Source organism: Schistocerca gregaria, chromosome 1 (genome assembly GCF_023897955.1).
Source record: "Schistocerca gregaria isolate iqSchGreg1 chromosome 1, iqSchGreg1.2, whole genome shotgun sequence".
In the NCBI taxonomy this organism is placed as follows: domain Eukaryota; kingdom Metazoa; phylum Arthropoda; class Insecta; order Orthoptera; family Acrididae; genus Schistocerca; species Schistocerca gregaria.
The window spans coordinates 739,217,813-739,233,900 of NC_064920.1; the positions used below are offsets into that span (position 1 = coordinate 739,217,813).

A 16,088-nucleotide genomic window follows, 5' to 3' on the forward strand; every position below is an offset into this window, starting at 1 on the left:
GGATGATGATCAGTTGTTATTGGGAAACACTTTTGGTCCTACACACCCAAATCCAGTAGAACATCTAATAGCATGTATAAGACTGGCGTAGAAATGTTACAAATAGCCTAACCTTTGGTAGCAAGATAATACTTGACTGAGTGAAACTCAAATAAAGTTGCAAAATATGTTTGATTGTTTCAGTCACAATCGGAAAATTTTGAAAGGTATACTGCAGGCAAGTACATATCATGGTGACACCGGCACCAAACCCCTCACCCACCCAGCAGCAAGATGCTATATTTGCAACAGTTGTTCAAAATGGCATCCACTCTGTGTCAGAGCAGGCGTGGCATCATCACATGTGATTCTGTTGTACCCATTTTAATATCCCCCGTGTCACTTCAGCAGTGTTGCAGGTACCAAGAATTATTTCCAGGAGATCCTCCATGGTCTCGACAGCCGTCTCGTACATAAGACATTTCACTTGGCCTCCTAAGAAGAAATCAAGGAGGGTGAGATCAGGTGAACATGCTGTCCAGTTTTCAGGGACTGTCTGGTCCACATGTTCACAAGCCCTCAGTCCAAAGTGAGGTGGGGCTGCTTTACTTTGAAACCCCCCCTCCAGGAATATGAACGCCATTGTCAGAGGTGTCAACAGTTTTTGCTTACGATTTTCGACACAAGTCATTCCTGGGCCAGGGCCCTTCATCTGAAATTGATACATTTACCCTTCTACTTTGTCCCGGAAAGTTCATTGCATCATCACAGAATTACCTTGTATGTATATTACACTGATCAGTTTTAATTTTTTTAATGTAGTCGTTTGAGGGTTCCTTATTTGGTTCCCAAGAATTTTATCCAATTTGAATACATTATAAAGGGTCGACAATTAATGACCACATCCATGTGTATGGTGATTTTATTTCTGTTGAACTTCCAACTACAAAATTGAAGTTGTAAATAAGCAGAATGATACAAGAAAATAATGAATTTTCTCTCCCCCTCCCCCCTCCCTCCCTCCCATTCACAGATGTGTGATGTTTGAGTATCTCGTGGTGCAACTGGTTTACCCATGATATGGTGTCTGTCATGTAGCCATATGAGATCGTGAGAATTGAGGCAGTCCTCGTATTTTCCGTTTGATTGTGTACATCCAGCATCTAATGGCTCCAAAGATGTCATATTTCGTGGGGACTTCAACAAATCTATTTGATTTTGTCAGTAAACTCGGGCTATTGTGTCATGTTGATACATGGGGGCTTGTCTGTATCTCAGTTATTCTTTGATTTCTGGCCATGTTGAGTTGCATGTGAATGTTATGAAGAGGTCAAGCCGTCCATATTTTCTTATGTAGGTCATGGCATTTTGAGTGTATTCATGCATTTGTCTCAGACTTCCTATGTATGATGCGGGTAAGATTATCATTGTTCCAGTGTTGTCATTGTTTCTGTATTTATGATTGCGTCTTGAAGGTGGATGTATTCTTCCAAGCATAGTTTCCTCTGATTCAGCCTTATGTAAAGCATCCGTTCCACTTCTATTTTTACATGCGTATTTAACTGGAATTGTTGGAATAAACGGTCAGTGTTGAGAATGTGATGCTATATTTAGGTAAATAATGATGTTCAAGCAGTAAGCATTGAACTCCTTGGAAGTGACACTTTTGTTTGTTTCTACACCTGTTTCAGGTTGGATTTCTTTCACATTAAAATGATGATCATCCTCTCTGTGCAGAAATATTAATAGATATTGCAGCACATCATATGAATGGTGTGTCTCTGCAATGTGTAATAGTCCTTTTCTTTGTAGTATAATTATGTCACAGCTTTTGTTTCCGTTGTCCAGAGTTATGATGGCGTCTTCATCTATCTGAGGTGCATTAAATCAACATTTGTGTTCTCCAGCAGGTCTTTTTGTCAGGTCGAATTATATGTTTATAGTCATCAAAAATTGTTCAGTCTAGTTCTATTTTGAATACGTGAATCAGTTTATTGTTTTTGTGTAAGTTCTTCTGTAAATCTTGCACTAGTAATTGTCTCAGTCCATTGATATTTTTACATCATTGATTAATTTCTCTTTCTTCATTTCCGATGAAGTGTATTTGCAGAAATTTATGCTCTTAATTGGGTAGTGGTAGTAATAGACCCATGCTGTGATAGATTTGTCGCTGGATTGACAAAACAATTGATTTCATCTCTGTTATTGTTTAGTGTTGATCGAAGTGACACTCAGTTTGTCCCCAGTCATGTAATGTAAAAATTCGTTGCGAAGGTGCTTCGAGTGGTGGTTATTGAATTTTTCCATTCATGCAATAGAATCCTTGTGTTTCTCTACTGAATTTTTTTGTGTTGCAAAATTGGCATGTGTTATCCATTTTTCTGATTATGATGTGTTTGTTATATTCTTTCATAGGATTGTATTGAAATGCTTCGTTTGTTAGGCTGCACCGTTTACTTATGCTTCTCATAGGATGATAGCTTCTATGGCTGACTTGAATTTGCTGTCTATTATTATAAGTTTGTGTTGCAATTCTTAATTCTTCAGTTCATTTATTTCATTGCTATTTCGTTTCTCTGCTCCCCGTGGTGCTCATTCCCATTCATTGGAAACTTGAACATGTTTTGCACTCTTCAGCTACTTCATTTCTTCACTGTTCTTTTTGTTTTTGAAGTTTTGCTTCAGAACTGGCAAGATCTCCTCCTTTACATTTGGGCATTGTCTAAAAAATGAATCAAATCAACCTTTTATTAAAAGATAATCTTAAGTACACTTTACACATGTTTCACACTTTATTTTTGATTTATATTCAGTGACTGTACCACTTTGAGTACGCAAACTTCACTGTTTGTTTTTATTCATTCATTGCTCTACTTTTTCGGCTCACCCCTTCATCACTGATAAAGAAACTGACATTTGAACCCATGATCAGTCTTTACCAATGTAAGTTTAATTTCAGTGTAGCATCCTCGTTAAATACACATACTGGTGGATCTTGAGGAATGTCGCTCCATTCATCACTGTTATTCGTAATGCCTGCTATTGTACAAACTACTCATTCTTCATTCCATTCAGTGTTTGTATCGGAATCCTCACTTAAGAGAATTCATCCATAAACTCATCCTATTCTCCTTAGTTCATGTTAGCTAGCCGTTCAAGTTCTGCGTCACTCAGTTTTCTATTATTACTAGCTATTTTACAAGGGAAATGGAACACAGATAATGATGAACATCAGTGAACCATCTGCAATGAAGACTGAACAACTACTGATGCAGATACAAAAAAAGACATGGATCATAGTGTCGAACAAGTTTCAAAATACTCAAGCTGGCTACCAATTGTTGACAGAGTTATTTTGTAGTTTTCATCTGAGCTGACCTTCCTACTTTGTACGCCAACTACAAGATAACTTGCAGGCTCCATTTTTATAACCAAATTTTTTTTATTTTTTTAAGTTTCATGATACAGATGGACTACAAATGACATGAGGTATCAAACTGTATGAACAACTTAACATTGCTTCTGTGAGCGAAAGAAATTGAATCGAGGCTGTATTCACACAGGAGGAGATGAATGAAATTTTATACAATTATCATTAATATGTAATTATTCACACCCTTTTTTATGTACTCTCCTGTTTGTTTTTCTTTCATTTGCAACACTGTGTGATGTTTGTAATAATTTTTCTTGCTTCAGCCTGCGTCCATAGCAGTGTAGATATGGATGGGGCAGAAGTAGTTGCTTTATTCATCATTTGTCCGTTCATGTACCAACATCAATCATGTTGAAATGAGCAGCTGTTCACTGTATAATGGCTTCTTACTGCAGTGCCACACACTGTTGGGTTGTGTTGCTGGGGGCAGTAGTTCCTACCAGCATGAAGTACGAGGGAAATTAAATAAAATAAACACTTCCCTCCAAATGCATTCATGTATTCAGCAGTACTTTCACTCTTAACCAGTTGAACTAAGGTAGAAAAACCCCTCTAATGACATAAATAAAGAAAATCTGTAAATTTTATATTTATTATTGCCCGTAAATCAAAATATAGTATTAATTATGATTTAAAAATATTTTAATTTGTATCTGTGGTTTATACTGCTAAAGAAATGACTTATAATTAGTGACGCGTATTCTAACAACTATCAATATAAAGTTTTGAAAAAAGGATGTTTTAGTCTCAAATTAATAAAAAAAAAAGATGGAAAAAATTTGCCTTGAAAGCCTTGGAAAAAACCTTGAATTTGAAAATGATCAATCACTGGACACCTTGGATAAATGTCAAATAATAGTCATAATGATAAAATTATAGTAATGTGACACATCATGTATGTTACGCAAGTTTATCAATTAAATGTGATGTTTAAAATAACATCATTCGCAAAAATATGCTAGATTCTACTGATTACTCTGCCTTGCAGGTGATGGAAGCTGTGACATCTCCTCTAGAAGTCACATTAATCCAATCAGGTCCACAATATTTATTTTGCAGGCTGAGAACTCCTTTCAAAATATTCTCGAGCGGTCAGCTCAGAGTTATCAACCAAATGGTGTTATATTTTGTCAGACTGATTTGTTGCCATCTTCAGACAGTCCTGATGACTGACTGTCTTCTGCTAGGCACCATTTCATATACTCTCTACCATCCATCCTCCTGTCAGCCACAGGCCTGTAATGCCAGGCCATGGTGCAACTGCTGAGGTTGTGTGGAAGTGCAACAACTTGATGTGAATGGCGATCCGGAGCCTGTGAACCATTATTGCCAAGTTCATGTCACTACTGGAGAAGCAGAGAGTTCTGTGTGATGCTCCCAGTTCTTCAGTTGGGATGGTATGATTGGGTCTTCCCACAGACTGCCTTTATGCTTTGAGCATGTGCAAGGATGGGTCACAGGCCTTAGTTGGAAGCTGCTGTCTTTATTTCTTAGTCTAAAGTGTAATTGGATCTCTATAGACATTTTAAAATACATTCCCAGAATCTGTTGCCTGTTTTGAGATGCATTGGTCTGCAACAGCTTACTTTGTTGTTTTTTATCTGTGTGATGCCCATGTTCCACATGCTTCCTCCACCATGTGGATCATCTGACCTATTTACGTATGCGTATTGGCCTGGGATGTGAAAGACTCCTTGTTTCAGAGGTCTGGGTCATCCTTAACAGACTTCCAACAGGACTTTTTCTATGGGAGGGGGCGAAACGCACACCTGATATTATATTACCAGACTGTCTCCCCCTCCCTCATTTTCATAAGTATACTACAGACATACGAAATAAACATCAACCCAACAAGTTTCTCATCTTCCTCTACACATTGTGCTCTAGGCTTCTTCATTTTTCTGGTATGCAGCCCTGCTTCTAAGATGTTTCAGTTGGAAGTTTTAAGAGTGCTGTGTACTAGTCTCCAAAGGATGCCTTCTCATTGAGAGAGGCCATGACAGCTGCAGGCATACAATTATAAATGTGTGTGAGTTGGTGAACAGTACCAGATGTAAAAGTATGAAACAGTAATCTGGTTGCAATAATTACTTGTCTTTTGTTTGAAACTGATAAGCAATATTTTGTTCAAAATAATCTCCAGTGCTATTTATATGTTTCTCCCATCTCTCCAGCAGGCTATGAATGACACATCAAAAAGACAGTTCTTCTTTTGAAGCGAATGAGTAGCCATTTTCGTAAGAATTGAAGCGTTGTTCAGTCAGAGCGTGTCTCAGTGATGCAAATAGATGAGAATCTGATGGAATCAAGTCTGGATAATAAGCCACGTGCCCTAGTATTTCCCGACTGAATGCCTCGATCGTTTCCCTGAGCCATTTTTAGTGTATGATGGGGCGTTATCATGGAACAATACATATGACTTTGTGTTACCTTTTTCCATATTCCAATTGTTTTTCATGTAATGCTTGTTTGAAATCGATCGTTTGCTGTTGATAGCGATCATTGTTAAAATGGTTTCACTAGTCTCAGCAGCTCATAAAAGATGATATCCTTCTGATCCCACGAAACACAGAGCATTGTCTTCTTTCCAAAGTGATTTTGTTTTGCAGTGGATTTCAATGGTTTGTCTGGATTCACCCATGATTTATGATTCTTAGAATTCTCAAAATATATCCATTTTTCATCATCTGTCACTATTTGATGGAGAAACGACACTCTTTTGTATCTAGCGAGCAGCATTTCACAAGAGGTCTTTCAGTTTGGTTGCTGTCTTCCATTCAGTTTGTGTGGAACCCATTTTCCCCACAGCTTTCAACTGAAGAGAAATGGCTTTCTGCATCACATTCAATTGTTCTGCGAGTTTCTGCTGAGTTTGAATATCTTCTTCACCCAATAAAGCCTGCAATTCATTGTCTTCTAACTTTTTTGGTGGTTTCCCACACTCGTCGTCTCTCATCTCAAAATCACCACTTTTGAATTTTTTGAACCACCTGAAACACTGTTTTCCCAAGAGCATGTTCGCAAAAAGCTTCGACAAGCATTTGATGTGGTTCTGCACCAGTTTTCTTTAAATGATAACAGAAAACCAGTGCTGTCCACAAGTCGTAGTTCGTAGGCACAAAAATCGACATGTTTATGGGTTTGAAACGGATACTGATGTATGAAACTTGGATTACTGTGTGTTGACATTCATCAGCAATTATAGGAAGCAGATGGTGCTGCAGATGCGGCCTCACTGACCCTACACTGACGGCTAGCACCATCTACAGGGAAATTAGTTTCATACTTCTACACCTGGTATGTGCTTTGTCCTAGTGTGCCATTCAGTCTGTTCTTGAATAGCATACTCAGGAAACAGAGGGTGTTTGTTTCTCTCTGTCTGTCATGAATCTAATGATTTGGTGCAACAATTTCCTAGATTCAGAAAGTCTTGTGTATAGTTTGGTCAAGTTACAAACATAATTGTCCATGTGTTTAAGAAACATGATGGTTTGCATGCTGCATAACCAGAAGTTGTTTAAATGCCTCCATAAACATTTTGGATACTGCTGATAACAGGGTTGATGAAGACAGTGAAGCTGCAGCACGTACACAAAAGTTCTGGAAGAAAGGTTACAGCTACTATCCCAGATTCAGAATGGCAAAAACTGAAGATACTTAGGTAGCTAAGTAGATAGGGAGAGTTAAGTGTGTTGCAACAAGTGTTTATTCCATACATCTGTAACACATTGTTAGAAATTTGAAGAACACTGTGACTATATACCATAAAGTATGCATTTTGCCCGCCACACAAATATGAAAGCCTTCTTGAAGTCTGTTTATGGACGACTTAGAATTCTGAAAACAAATCTACTGCATACTGTGCCAGTGCTGAAAAATGTACATAGGTCAGACCATGCCACAAAGCTGCACAGAGAACAGGCATCACACAGATAAATAACAACAGCGAACTGTATCTTCAAAGGTAATGGAATGGATTATGATGACATTAAGTTGCTAAAAACAGCCAGCATAATGGGGATTGCATTTCATCGTTAAAAAAAAAAAAAACAACTGTAGATATCCGACTACTTGGTGGCTAATAAATAAAGGCTACAGGCAACTAAGGCCTGTGACTCAGCCTTGATCATGCTTGGACCACAACTGCAATCTGTAGGAAGACCCAATTATGCCATTCTGACTGAAGAGCAGAGACCACACTGCACCGAGCAAGGTGGCGCAGTGACTAGCACACTGAACTCGCATTTGGGAGGACAGCGGTTCAATCCCGCATCCAGCCACCCTGATTTAGGTTTTCCGTGATTAACCTAAATCACTCCAGGTAAATAACGGGGTGGTTCCTTTGAAAGGGCATGGCCAACTTCCTTCCCTAATCCAGCGAGACCGACAATCTCGCTGTCTGGTCTCCTCCCCTAAACAATCCAACCACACTGCATGGAAGCCTCTCCACTTCATCTGTGACATGATCTTCTTGGTGACACACTGTCTGATGATCACTTCCTACCAGCACTTCAGTAATGTAATTACATGTTGGCACCTTTGACTCTAATCGACAGCAGGAAGGAGGGCAGAGAGTATACACCATGGCATGCAGTGGGATATAGTCAGTCATTGCGACTGCCTCAGTATAGTAACAATTCAATTTTCTGAATATCACACCATTTGGACAGTTCCACTTGGCTTAATAACTAAGAACGTCTAAAAATAATCATACGCCAGTAATGTCTAAAATGACAATATGTTCTTAGACTACCCAGTGAACTGGTGATGTTCCTGCATTTGAAGACAACATATCCTGCCAGGTACTTCAGTGCACTGAGTGTCATATCCTCACTGGGACATACTGAATAAAAGAACTCAATATTTAGGAGCAAGTTGTTTTCGCTTTTGTCTTTGCCATTTGTTATAACATGAAATACCAGTTAAATTGGCACCCAATTTGACACATAACTGACTGGAAAGAAAGTTCATGCAATATTCGTTCTCTCCCAATGCATTCAATTACTTGAGGAGACAGTAGTATCCTTTGCCCAGTTGTTCAGCACTCCAAACATGGATGAGGGAGTTTAATTACTGCTGGAAGAGAAATATTCAGAACCTTTGAAGAGGCCTGTGTTCTCACATTGATAAAATGTACGTTGATAGTTGAATAAGTTACAACTGCTTGTGTGATACTTAAGCTGATTGTGTTGCGCAATTTATTTGCAGCATGGAAGCAGCCACTATATAACAGCTTTGACATCATGATGACTAGTGAGCTCAGAATAATAAAAGAACTGGAAGGCTCCAGATTATGTATTTTAGCTGTGCATTACCAAAAAGTCAAAAGTAAGGAAACAGTTTGGGCTGTCCGCAAATAAAACGTATTCTCAGGCTACTATGGATATTCTGTTATTTACCCATTGTTGAAATTGCCAAGAAATCGCAAATATATGAACTCATTTTGCCAGATGTCATGACTGTCAGAAAGGTGATCTTTGAATTCCATTTAGTACATAGAAGGCACACCTGAACACAACTGGACATGCATGTGAAAGTGTGAATATAGCTGCTTTCTTATGCCTCTGTCCAAACTGTGAAATATGTGTTGATGAACATGGGAAGTTGATTTTATTGAACTGATAGGCTAATGTATTGAGATACACAAAGGTGAACTCATTTCTCTGGATACAGCCTCAGACTTAAATCCCGGAAGAATATTTTAAGAAGATTTTGGAGGTCTGTTAAACAGTAACTAGAGATTGGGGGACTCTCCAAGCATTTTAGCTTGGAGTTTCAACACCCCTAAACTCAGCCATTTATGTCTTAAGACAGAAGACTGTGCTCCAGATAACATGCTTTCCTTTTTAAATAACCTTTGGATCTGCTCTGATCTGAAATGCCATGAAAAAACAGGCTATGTGTCATTATTGACAGTGTTTGTGTTTAATTTTGTAAAGGTTTATACAAAATGATCGAGACACTTTCAAGTGATTGTAAAATATGTTTGTATTACAGTGAGGTATTTTATATATATGCGGCTGAGAAGGTTTTTGTGTCATGTTCACAAATATTCGGAGTGTGAACCATTAGCTGCACCATCTATATCCAGCCAATAGTCCAGTTCAGCCCACAGTTGGCCAAAGTGTCTTCATAGATGTCAGTTGCAGGTGCCATGATACGTCCTTGTATGTGCAACCATATGTCCTTGTATGTCAGCGATGTTATGGGGAAGTGAAGCTGGTGTCTTTGATATAACTCCACAGGTGAAAATCATGTATGTTCAACAACGTTTGGGGGCAGGGGGGATTCTTGCTCCCCATATGCCCACACTGTGCCAGTTTACAGCAGTGTTCAGGTGAAAGGCAGCCTCATTGTTGAAAACAACCCTGAGGGTAAAAGTTTCCTCTTCCATTTGCATAGAAAAGCAAAACTGTTTCAATAAAAATTTGTCACAATGTATAAAAGGTTGAAGCAATCGAATCAAGTATGGTTTCATTTGCAGATGTTGCTCAGCACACTCCAATCAATTTCAGAATTTCTAGCTCTTGACAGGTACAAAACACTTTGACTTTCGTGAATTACTGAGAAGTGTTCCCCCCGTCCACTCAACTTTTTTTTGTTCCTCAGAGGTATATGACCACGCACTGCTGTTGTCTTTACAAAGACATCTTGTTTCCTTGAACTTGTGCACCCATTTGTAAATGGATTTCCTGGTAGGTGGAGCTTTGTTAAATATGGTCCTAAATTTCTGACAGTGTGGTTGTGGGCTCACTCTTGGAGGACTCAATCGCACAAAATGCCTTCTCCATGGGTCCGGCAACCTGGTTGGTGGGGAGCTCTTTAGCGCAGAAAGCTTCTCGAGTTGTTTCTTCCATACATATAATACCTAACCTTAGTACAAACATGTTTTGCAATGATTTGAAAGAGTATAGATAGTTTTGAATACCATGTACTTCCATTAGACATAACATGAAATTGTTCACTAGGGAACATTAGTTGTGAACGAGCCCCTTTTTTTTGGTATGACATCTGTCAAAAGATATGTAGTATACATCAAGTCATGGAACAAACAACATCATATGTTTTCATCGTGTTAGCAATGTCGAATTTTGTGCCAGAAAGTGATGATTTGCAGAAAGCAATAATTTTTTGTTTTCATTTTGAAAAAGAAGTGCTGTGGAGTCACACGAATGCTTGTTGAGGCATATGGTTATCATGCTTTTATCAGAAGCAACATGCAAAAGACGGTTTCAACGGTTCAAAAATAATGATTTTGATGTAAGAAATGAAGAACGTGGAAGACCACCAAAAAAATTCGAAGACACCGAATTGCAAGCAATATTGGATGAAGATTGTACTTTTGAGTCAGAAGCAAATGGTAGCAATGCTAAATGTTGTACAACAAACAATTTCTGACCATTTGAAAGCTATGGGAAAGATCCAAAAGTGTGGAAAATGGGTGCCACATGAATGAAAGACAGATGGAAAACCGAAAAACCATTTGTCAAATTTTGCTTCAAAGACATGAAAGAAAATAAATTTTGCATTGAACTATTAGTGGTGATGAAAAATGGATTTATTTTAAGAATCCTAAACGTGAAAAATCATGGGTTAATCTGGGACAGTCATAAACATGAAGGTGGGATCAGAAAGGTGTGGTGTATCGTGAGCTTCTAAAACCCGGTGAAACTGTGAATACTAATTGCTACAGACAACAAATGATCAATTTGAACTATACATTGATCAGAAAAAGACCAGAATGGGCCAGAAGACATGGCAAATTAATTTTTTTACACGACAATGCACCTGCACACAAATAAAAACTGGTTCAGGTTACAGTCAAAACACTTGGCTGGGAGCTGCTACCTGCTACCCCACCTGCCATATTCACCAGACTTGGCCCCTTCCGACTACCATTTGTTTTCATCAGTGGGACACGCATTGGCTGAGGAACACTTCGATTCCTACGAAGAAGTCAAAAATTGGCTGTCTTGATTGGTTTGCTTCAAAAGACGAACATATCTATTGGCGTGGTGTCCACAAATTGCCAGAAAGGTGGTTAAAATGTATAGAAAGCAATGGTCAGTACTTTGAATAAAATGTTTTTACTTTTCAATTCGGAATTAGTGTTTCATTTTCACAAAAAGAAGGAAAAAATGCTCATTTCATACCAGTACATTTGGTATAGTGTTTCATTAGGAAAAATTACAACTAAAATTCGCTGAAATGTCCCCCCTTCTCCTTCGTATTGTTTTCTGAGGGGAGACTCTGATGATATTTGTCGTCTGTCTCCTGTCTGGTGAAGAACAGTTGCAATTTCCCCCCCCCCCCCCCCCCCCCCCACCAATTTGGATGAAGTTTTTCTCTGTGCACACACATTTTTTGAATAGATGATGTGAATTACCAAGCAAAAGCGCTGGCAGGTCAATAGAGACACAAACATACACACAAAATTTAAGCTTTCGCAACCAACGGTTGCTTCTTCAGGAAAGAGGGAAGGAGAGGGAAAGACGAAAGGATGTGGGTTTTAAGGGAGAGGGTAAGGAGTCATTCCAATCCCGGGAGCGGAAAGACTTACCTTAGGGGGAAAAAAGGACAGGTATACACTCACACGCGCGCACACACACATATCCATCCGCACATACACTGCCTGACATCACATGGCGAATGTGACCAAACAACTCTTACAGGAATTTCACTGGGACTCGTTTCATCATCATCCTTACAGCTCGGACCTCGCTTCTAGCGACTTCCATCTCTTCTTACACCTAAAATCTGTCCTTGGTGGTCAACACTTCAACGATGATGATGATGATGAACTTAAAGAACATGTTACCACATGGTTGAATACACAACACCCCAGAAACAAAACAGCAATCAGTGGAATGGAGGCACACTTCATCCCCAATTAAGGGTAAGCCTAAGCAAATTATGACACCTCGAAAAGTCATGACTACCATTTCTTCTATGAAAAAGGCATACAAAAACTTGTGCCACGCTATGACACGTGCCTACAAAATTTCGGAAGCTATGTAGATAAGTAGTTTACCCGCTGTAGATTTTTGTACAATAAACATTTTTTCTGTATCTGTACACGTTTGTTTTATACAACCAAACAGAACTTACTTTGTGGATATACCTCGCATGTGGTGTAGGATACTTATTCAGTCAGAGTGACAGCCCCCTCCCATTATTCTATGTGCATACGATATATGGAAGAAAGTATCAACGTCTCGCTGTATGAGCTACAGTTTTTCTCTAATTTTGCTGTCTTTCGATCACTATACAAGATATGTGTTGGAAGAATTATGTTTTGGAATGTGGTCTCTTCAAATTTTGTGAGTTAGGTTCATAGTCTTACACAGCACCCTTTTTTATCACTAGCACAATGTATTTAATATTTTTGTAGTACTGTTTTGCTGACTAAACCCATGGTAAAGAATATAGCTCATTTATAAATCTTTTTCAGTCTTCTGTGTTTTAATCCAACTTGGTAATTTAACAATACTTCATGAACCTGGCAGCGGTTTCCTTATGACCAAGGGGGGTTAGGACGACAAACGGGCTGACTTCGAGCATGAGAGGCACCACAGAACATTTTAATTTCCACTGTCTATACTTTTAAAAATAAATTCATGAAACTTTATCAGCATGACCAGAAAGAATTCAGGATTCACACTCAAAACAGTGGACGTTCTAAACATAACAAAATAAAATTTCTTACATGTGACATTTCATCATTTTTTTTCTCTTACTATTGGCTGCATTTGTTGCTATAGGTACACTTTTCTTCATAAGTAAGAGAGATTCTTCCATGAATTTTGCACAGCATATAAATCATACCTACAGGTGTATGAAAGTCTAGAATTTTCAAAATCTATTAAAAACTGTGGTAAAAATTGAGATAACAGTCATAAATTAAATAAATTCTAGAGTTTGATTTTGAACTTCCACTGCTGTAAGTGTGAATCTTGAATCCTTCCAGGACATGACGACATAGTTTTATGAATTAATTTGTAAAAGTATAGACAGTCTAATTAATGTGTCCTGTGGTGCTTCTCCTGCTCCAAGTCGGCCTGTTTGATATCCTACCCTCCTTAAAGTGGGTGTGTTAACACATCAATTAAGTGGTGACGATTAGGTATCTGCATGTCATAACAATTTCCTAATGATGTCACCATTTAGTTAATAAATGTGTTGTCTGCTAACACCTTCATAGATGTTTGCATAACGCGACTGGAAGAGATTTGCAGATATCACTGAACCAATTTCTTTGTTTCTGTATTTAGCACTTTGAGCAAATTAGTATAAAGATCTTAACTAAATGTAATCCAGACATATTATTGAGGATAAATAATTCATTTATTTTGATTCCAGAGCTGAAGCTAATTCACCTGCTCCTGCTCAACGACGAATTAAAAAGGCAGTACGCAGAACACAGGCAAGAGCCAATGCTTTATAATTGGCTCACTACAGTGGCGCTAAGCATTATTGTGTTAACTAGATGGAAGCATTAATACTTTTGGTAGTTAAATTGTTTTGATGCAAATTTAGTTCACACTGTATTTGTTTGCATATTCATGTTCTCATGTAATAAAGAAGCTCACATTAATTTCCTAAGGAAAAAGTTCTACCTCAGACATTTGAGAACTGTTTTCAAAGTTTACCTGCATAATGATCATCGTAAAATCATTTTGTAAATTTAATATTCTGAAAGCATTATTGAAATTGCAGTTTTGATTGATTAACCCAACAATCAGATTATAATTCACGTTTTAGCACAACTTGTTAATGTGTTGTGCTTGAGGTGTCTGTGCAGTGCACTATGTTGTTATTAAGTTTTAAGGCTCTGTGATGTTTGGAATTTCCTTCAATTCCTTATCCCTTTCCTTAGAGCTTTGCTCAGCCACATCATTCACTCATAGTAGTGATTGCACATTTACTGTGACTGAGCATGTAGATTCCTTTGGATTTTTAATAGAAGAAGAACACTGTGAACATTCTCAGTTATCTGAGGGCTATGTCCTCATTTGTCATTCCTCGAGTATTTGGACTAGAATATGTATATTGAATTTAATATTTTGAAAGAATGTAAATTGTATCAGGGCCTTATTTGAGTGCCATGTATTTAATGAAAGAGAATGTTCATAGTTTTAGTGAATATTTATGTAATGACTTAGTGGTAGAGGTCATTTACTGCACTAGAATGATATAAATATTAGTTGCAGTGAAATGACACCTTTTTTATGTAAACAAAACACACACACACACACACACACAACACACACACCGATATAATGGCCTGGTCCATAGAATTTATTTTGAGGCTTCTGTGTACACAATATTGAGGTAAAATAAGACAAAAGAATAAATTGGCAAGGCCCAAAACAAAATCGCCACAAACTGTGGAGAATGAGCATTTCTGTGATATTCTAGTGGGCCAGGCCTTGTGCATAGGCAGGCTCACTCCTTGAAGATTCCTCTTTAGAAATAATGACGCTGGCCAATTTGTTATACAGCTTATTTTAGTTTGTACAGAATGACTGTCACCAGCATAGTGGATTTATGAAGTGAGTGACGTGTGCTTTGAATATCTATAAATGATTTTGTTACAATTTTTATGGGTTAAAAAAAAGGAAAATGAAAAAATGTGTGTAAGGAGTTAGACTGCTTAGTGTGTAAATACTGTACTAAATTGTAATGTCATATTTTTAAATTTACTGCTGAAAGTTTCATCTTGGTACTTATTATATATTTGTGGAATACCATTTTGTAATGCTTATGATAGTTTTGTACATAGATGGTTGTGACTCCATATCAACAGAAAACATTTCTACATGACATCTTAAATAGTTGTTTATATAATATATATATATATGTGTATGTCGTGTGCAAATGTGTTATGCCTGTTGACTTTATGTTTCTTCAGAATATGTGTAAATATGTTGAAAATATAAGATGAAATTTTCAGCACCAATAAATAAATAAATAAATGAATGAGTGAACAAATATATAAATATGTATGTTTAAAGACACACAAACACACATATACAATTATTTGTGCCTTTATGATTATTTTTCTGTGGTATATCAGTGTGTTCCCACTGTCTGAGACTCTCAAAGTCGTTTTGTTTTATTCTATGGCCCAGTAAATGTTTTCCTTTTCGACACAGTGCTGAGTGACATTAATTTCCTTAAGAATTTTAGCATGTATAGTGTATGTAAGTCTAAGAGACAATGTTGAAGCAGTATGAATTGTTGTATGATTCTTTTCTAGAGTTTATACTATTTCATTTTTGATCAGTATTTATACCAGCTTGAAAATGATCCGGTTTCCATATTACAGCTTGTACATGTAAATTACATCTGTATCCATAACATGTTCAAAATATATTGTTTTCAAACCTTAAGTTTCTTCTTAAAATTGCTGTTTGGTGTATTACATGTGTGTTCTTACACGAAGAGCATGTATATATCTCCACTGTTCCATTTTTTATTCTGGAGTTACTGATAGAACAACTTCTTTTTAAATATAGTTCTCTGTTGTCCTAAGTGTTGAATAATTTTTTTCCATGTAATAAAGTCAACAACACCCCTCAAAATAAGGGGTAAAGCTATTATATATGTTTGGATGGTAGTGTGATTTTGCAAGTTGTGTGTAGAAAACTGAATTCAGTCTCAGTATTGGTGGGTA

At 37.5% G+C, this 16,088-nt stretch overlaps 1 protein-coding gene across 1 annotated transcript in view; it reads left to right on the plus strand.

The window, feature by feature from the left end:
* LOC126267270 (nuclear pore complex protein Nup153-like) overlaps positions 1 to 15,804 on the plus strand; it is an 84,966-nt gene extending 69,162 nt beyond the window's left edge. Inside the window, exon 9 of the mRNA XM_049972339.1 lies at positions 13,772 to 15,804. Coding sequence (XP_049828296.1) covers positions 13,772 to 13,856 — 85 coding nt within the window. The 3' untranslated portion in view covers positions 13,857 to 15,804. The remainder of the gene's footprint in view (positions 1 to 13,771) is intronic.
* The last annotated feature ends 284 nt before the right edge of the window (positions 15,805 to 16,088 follow it).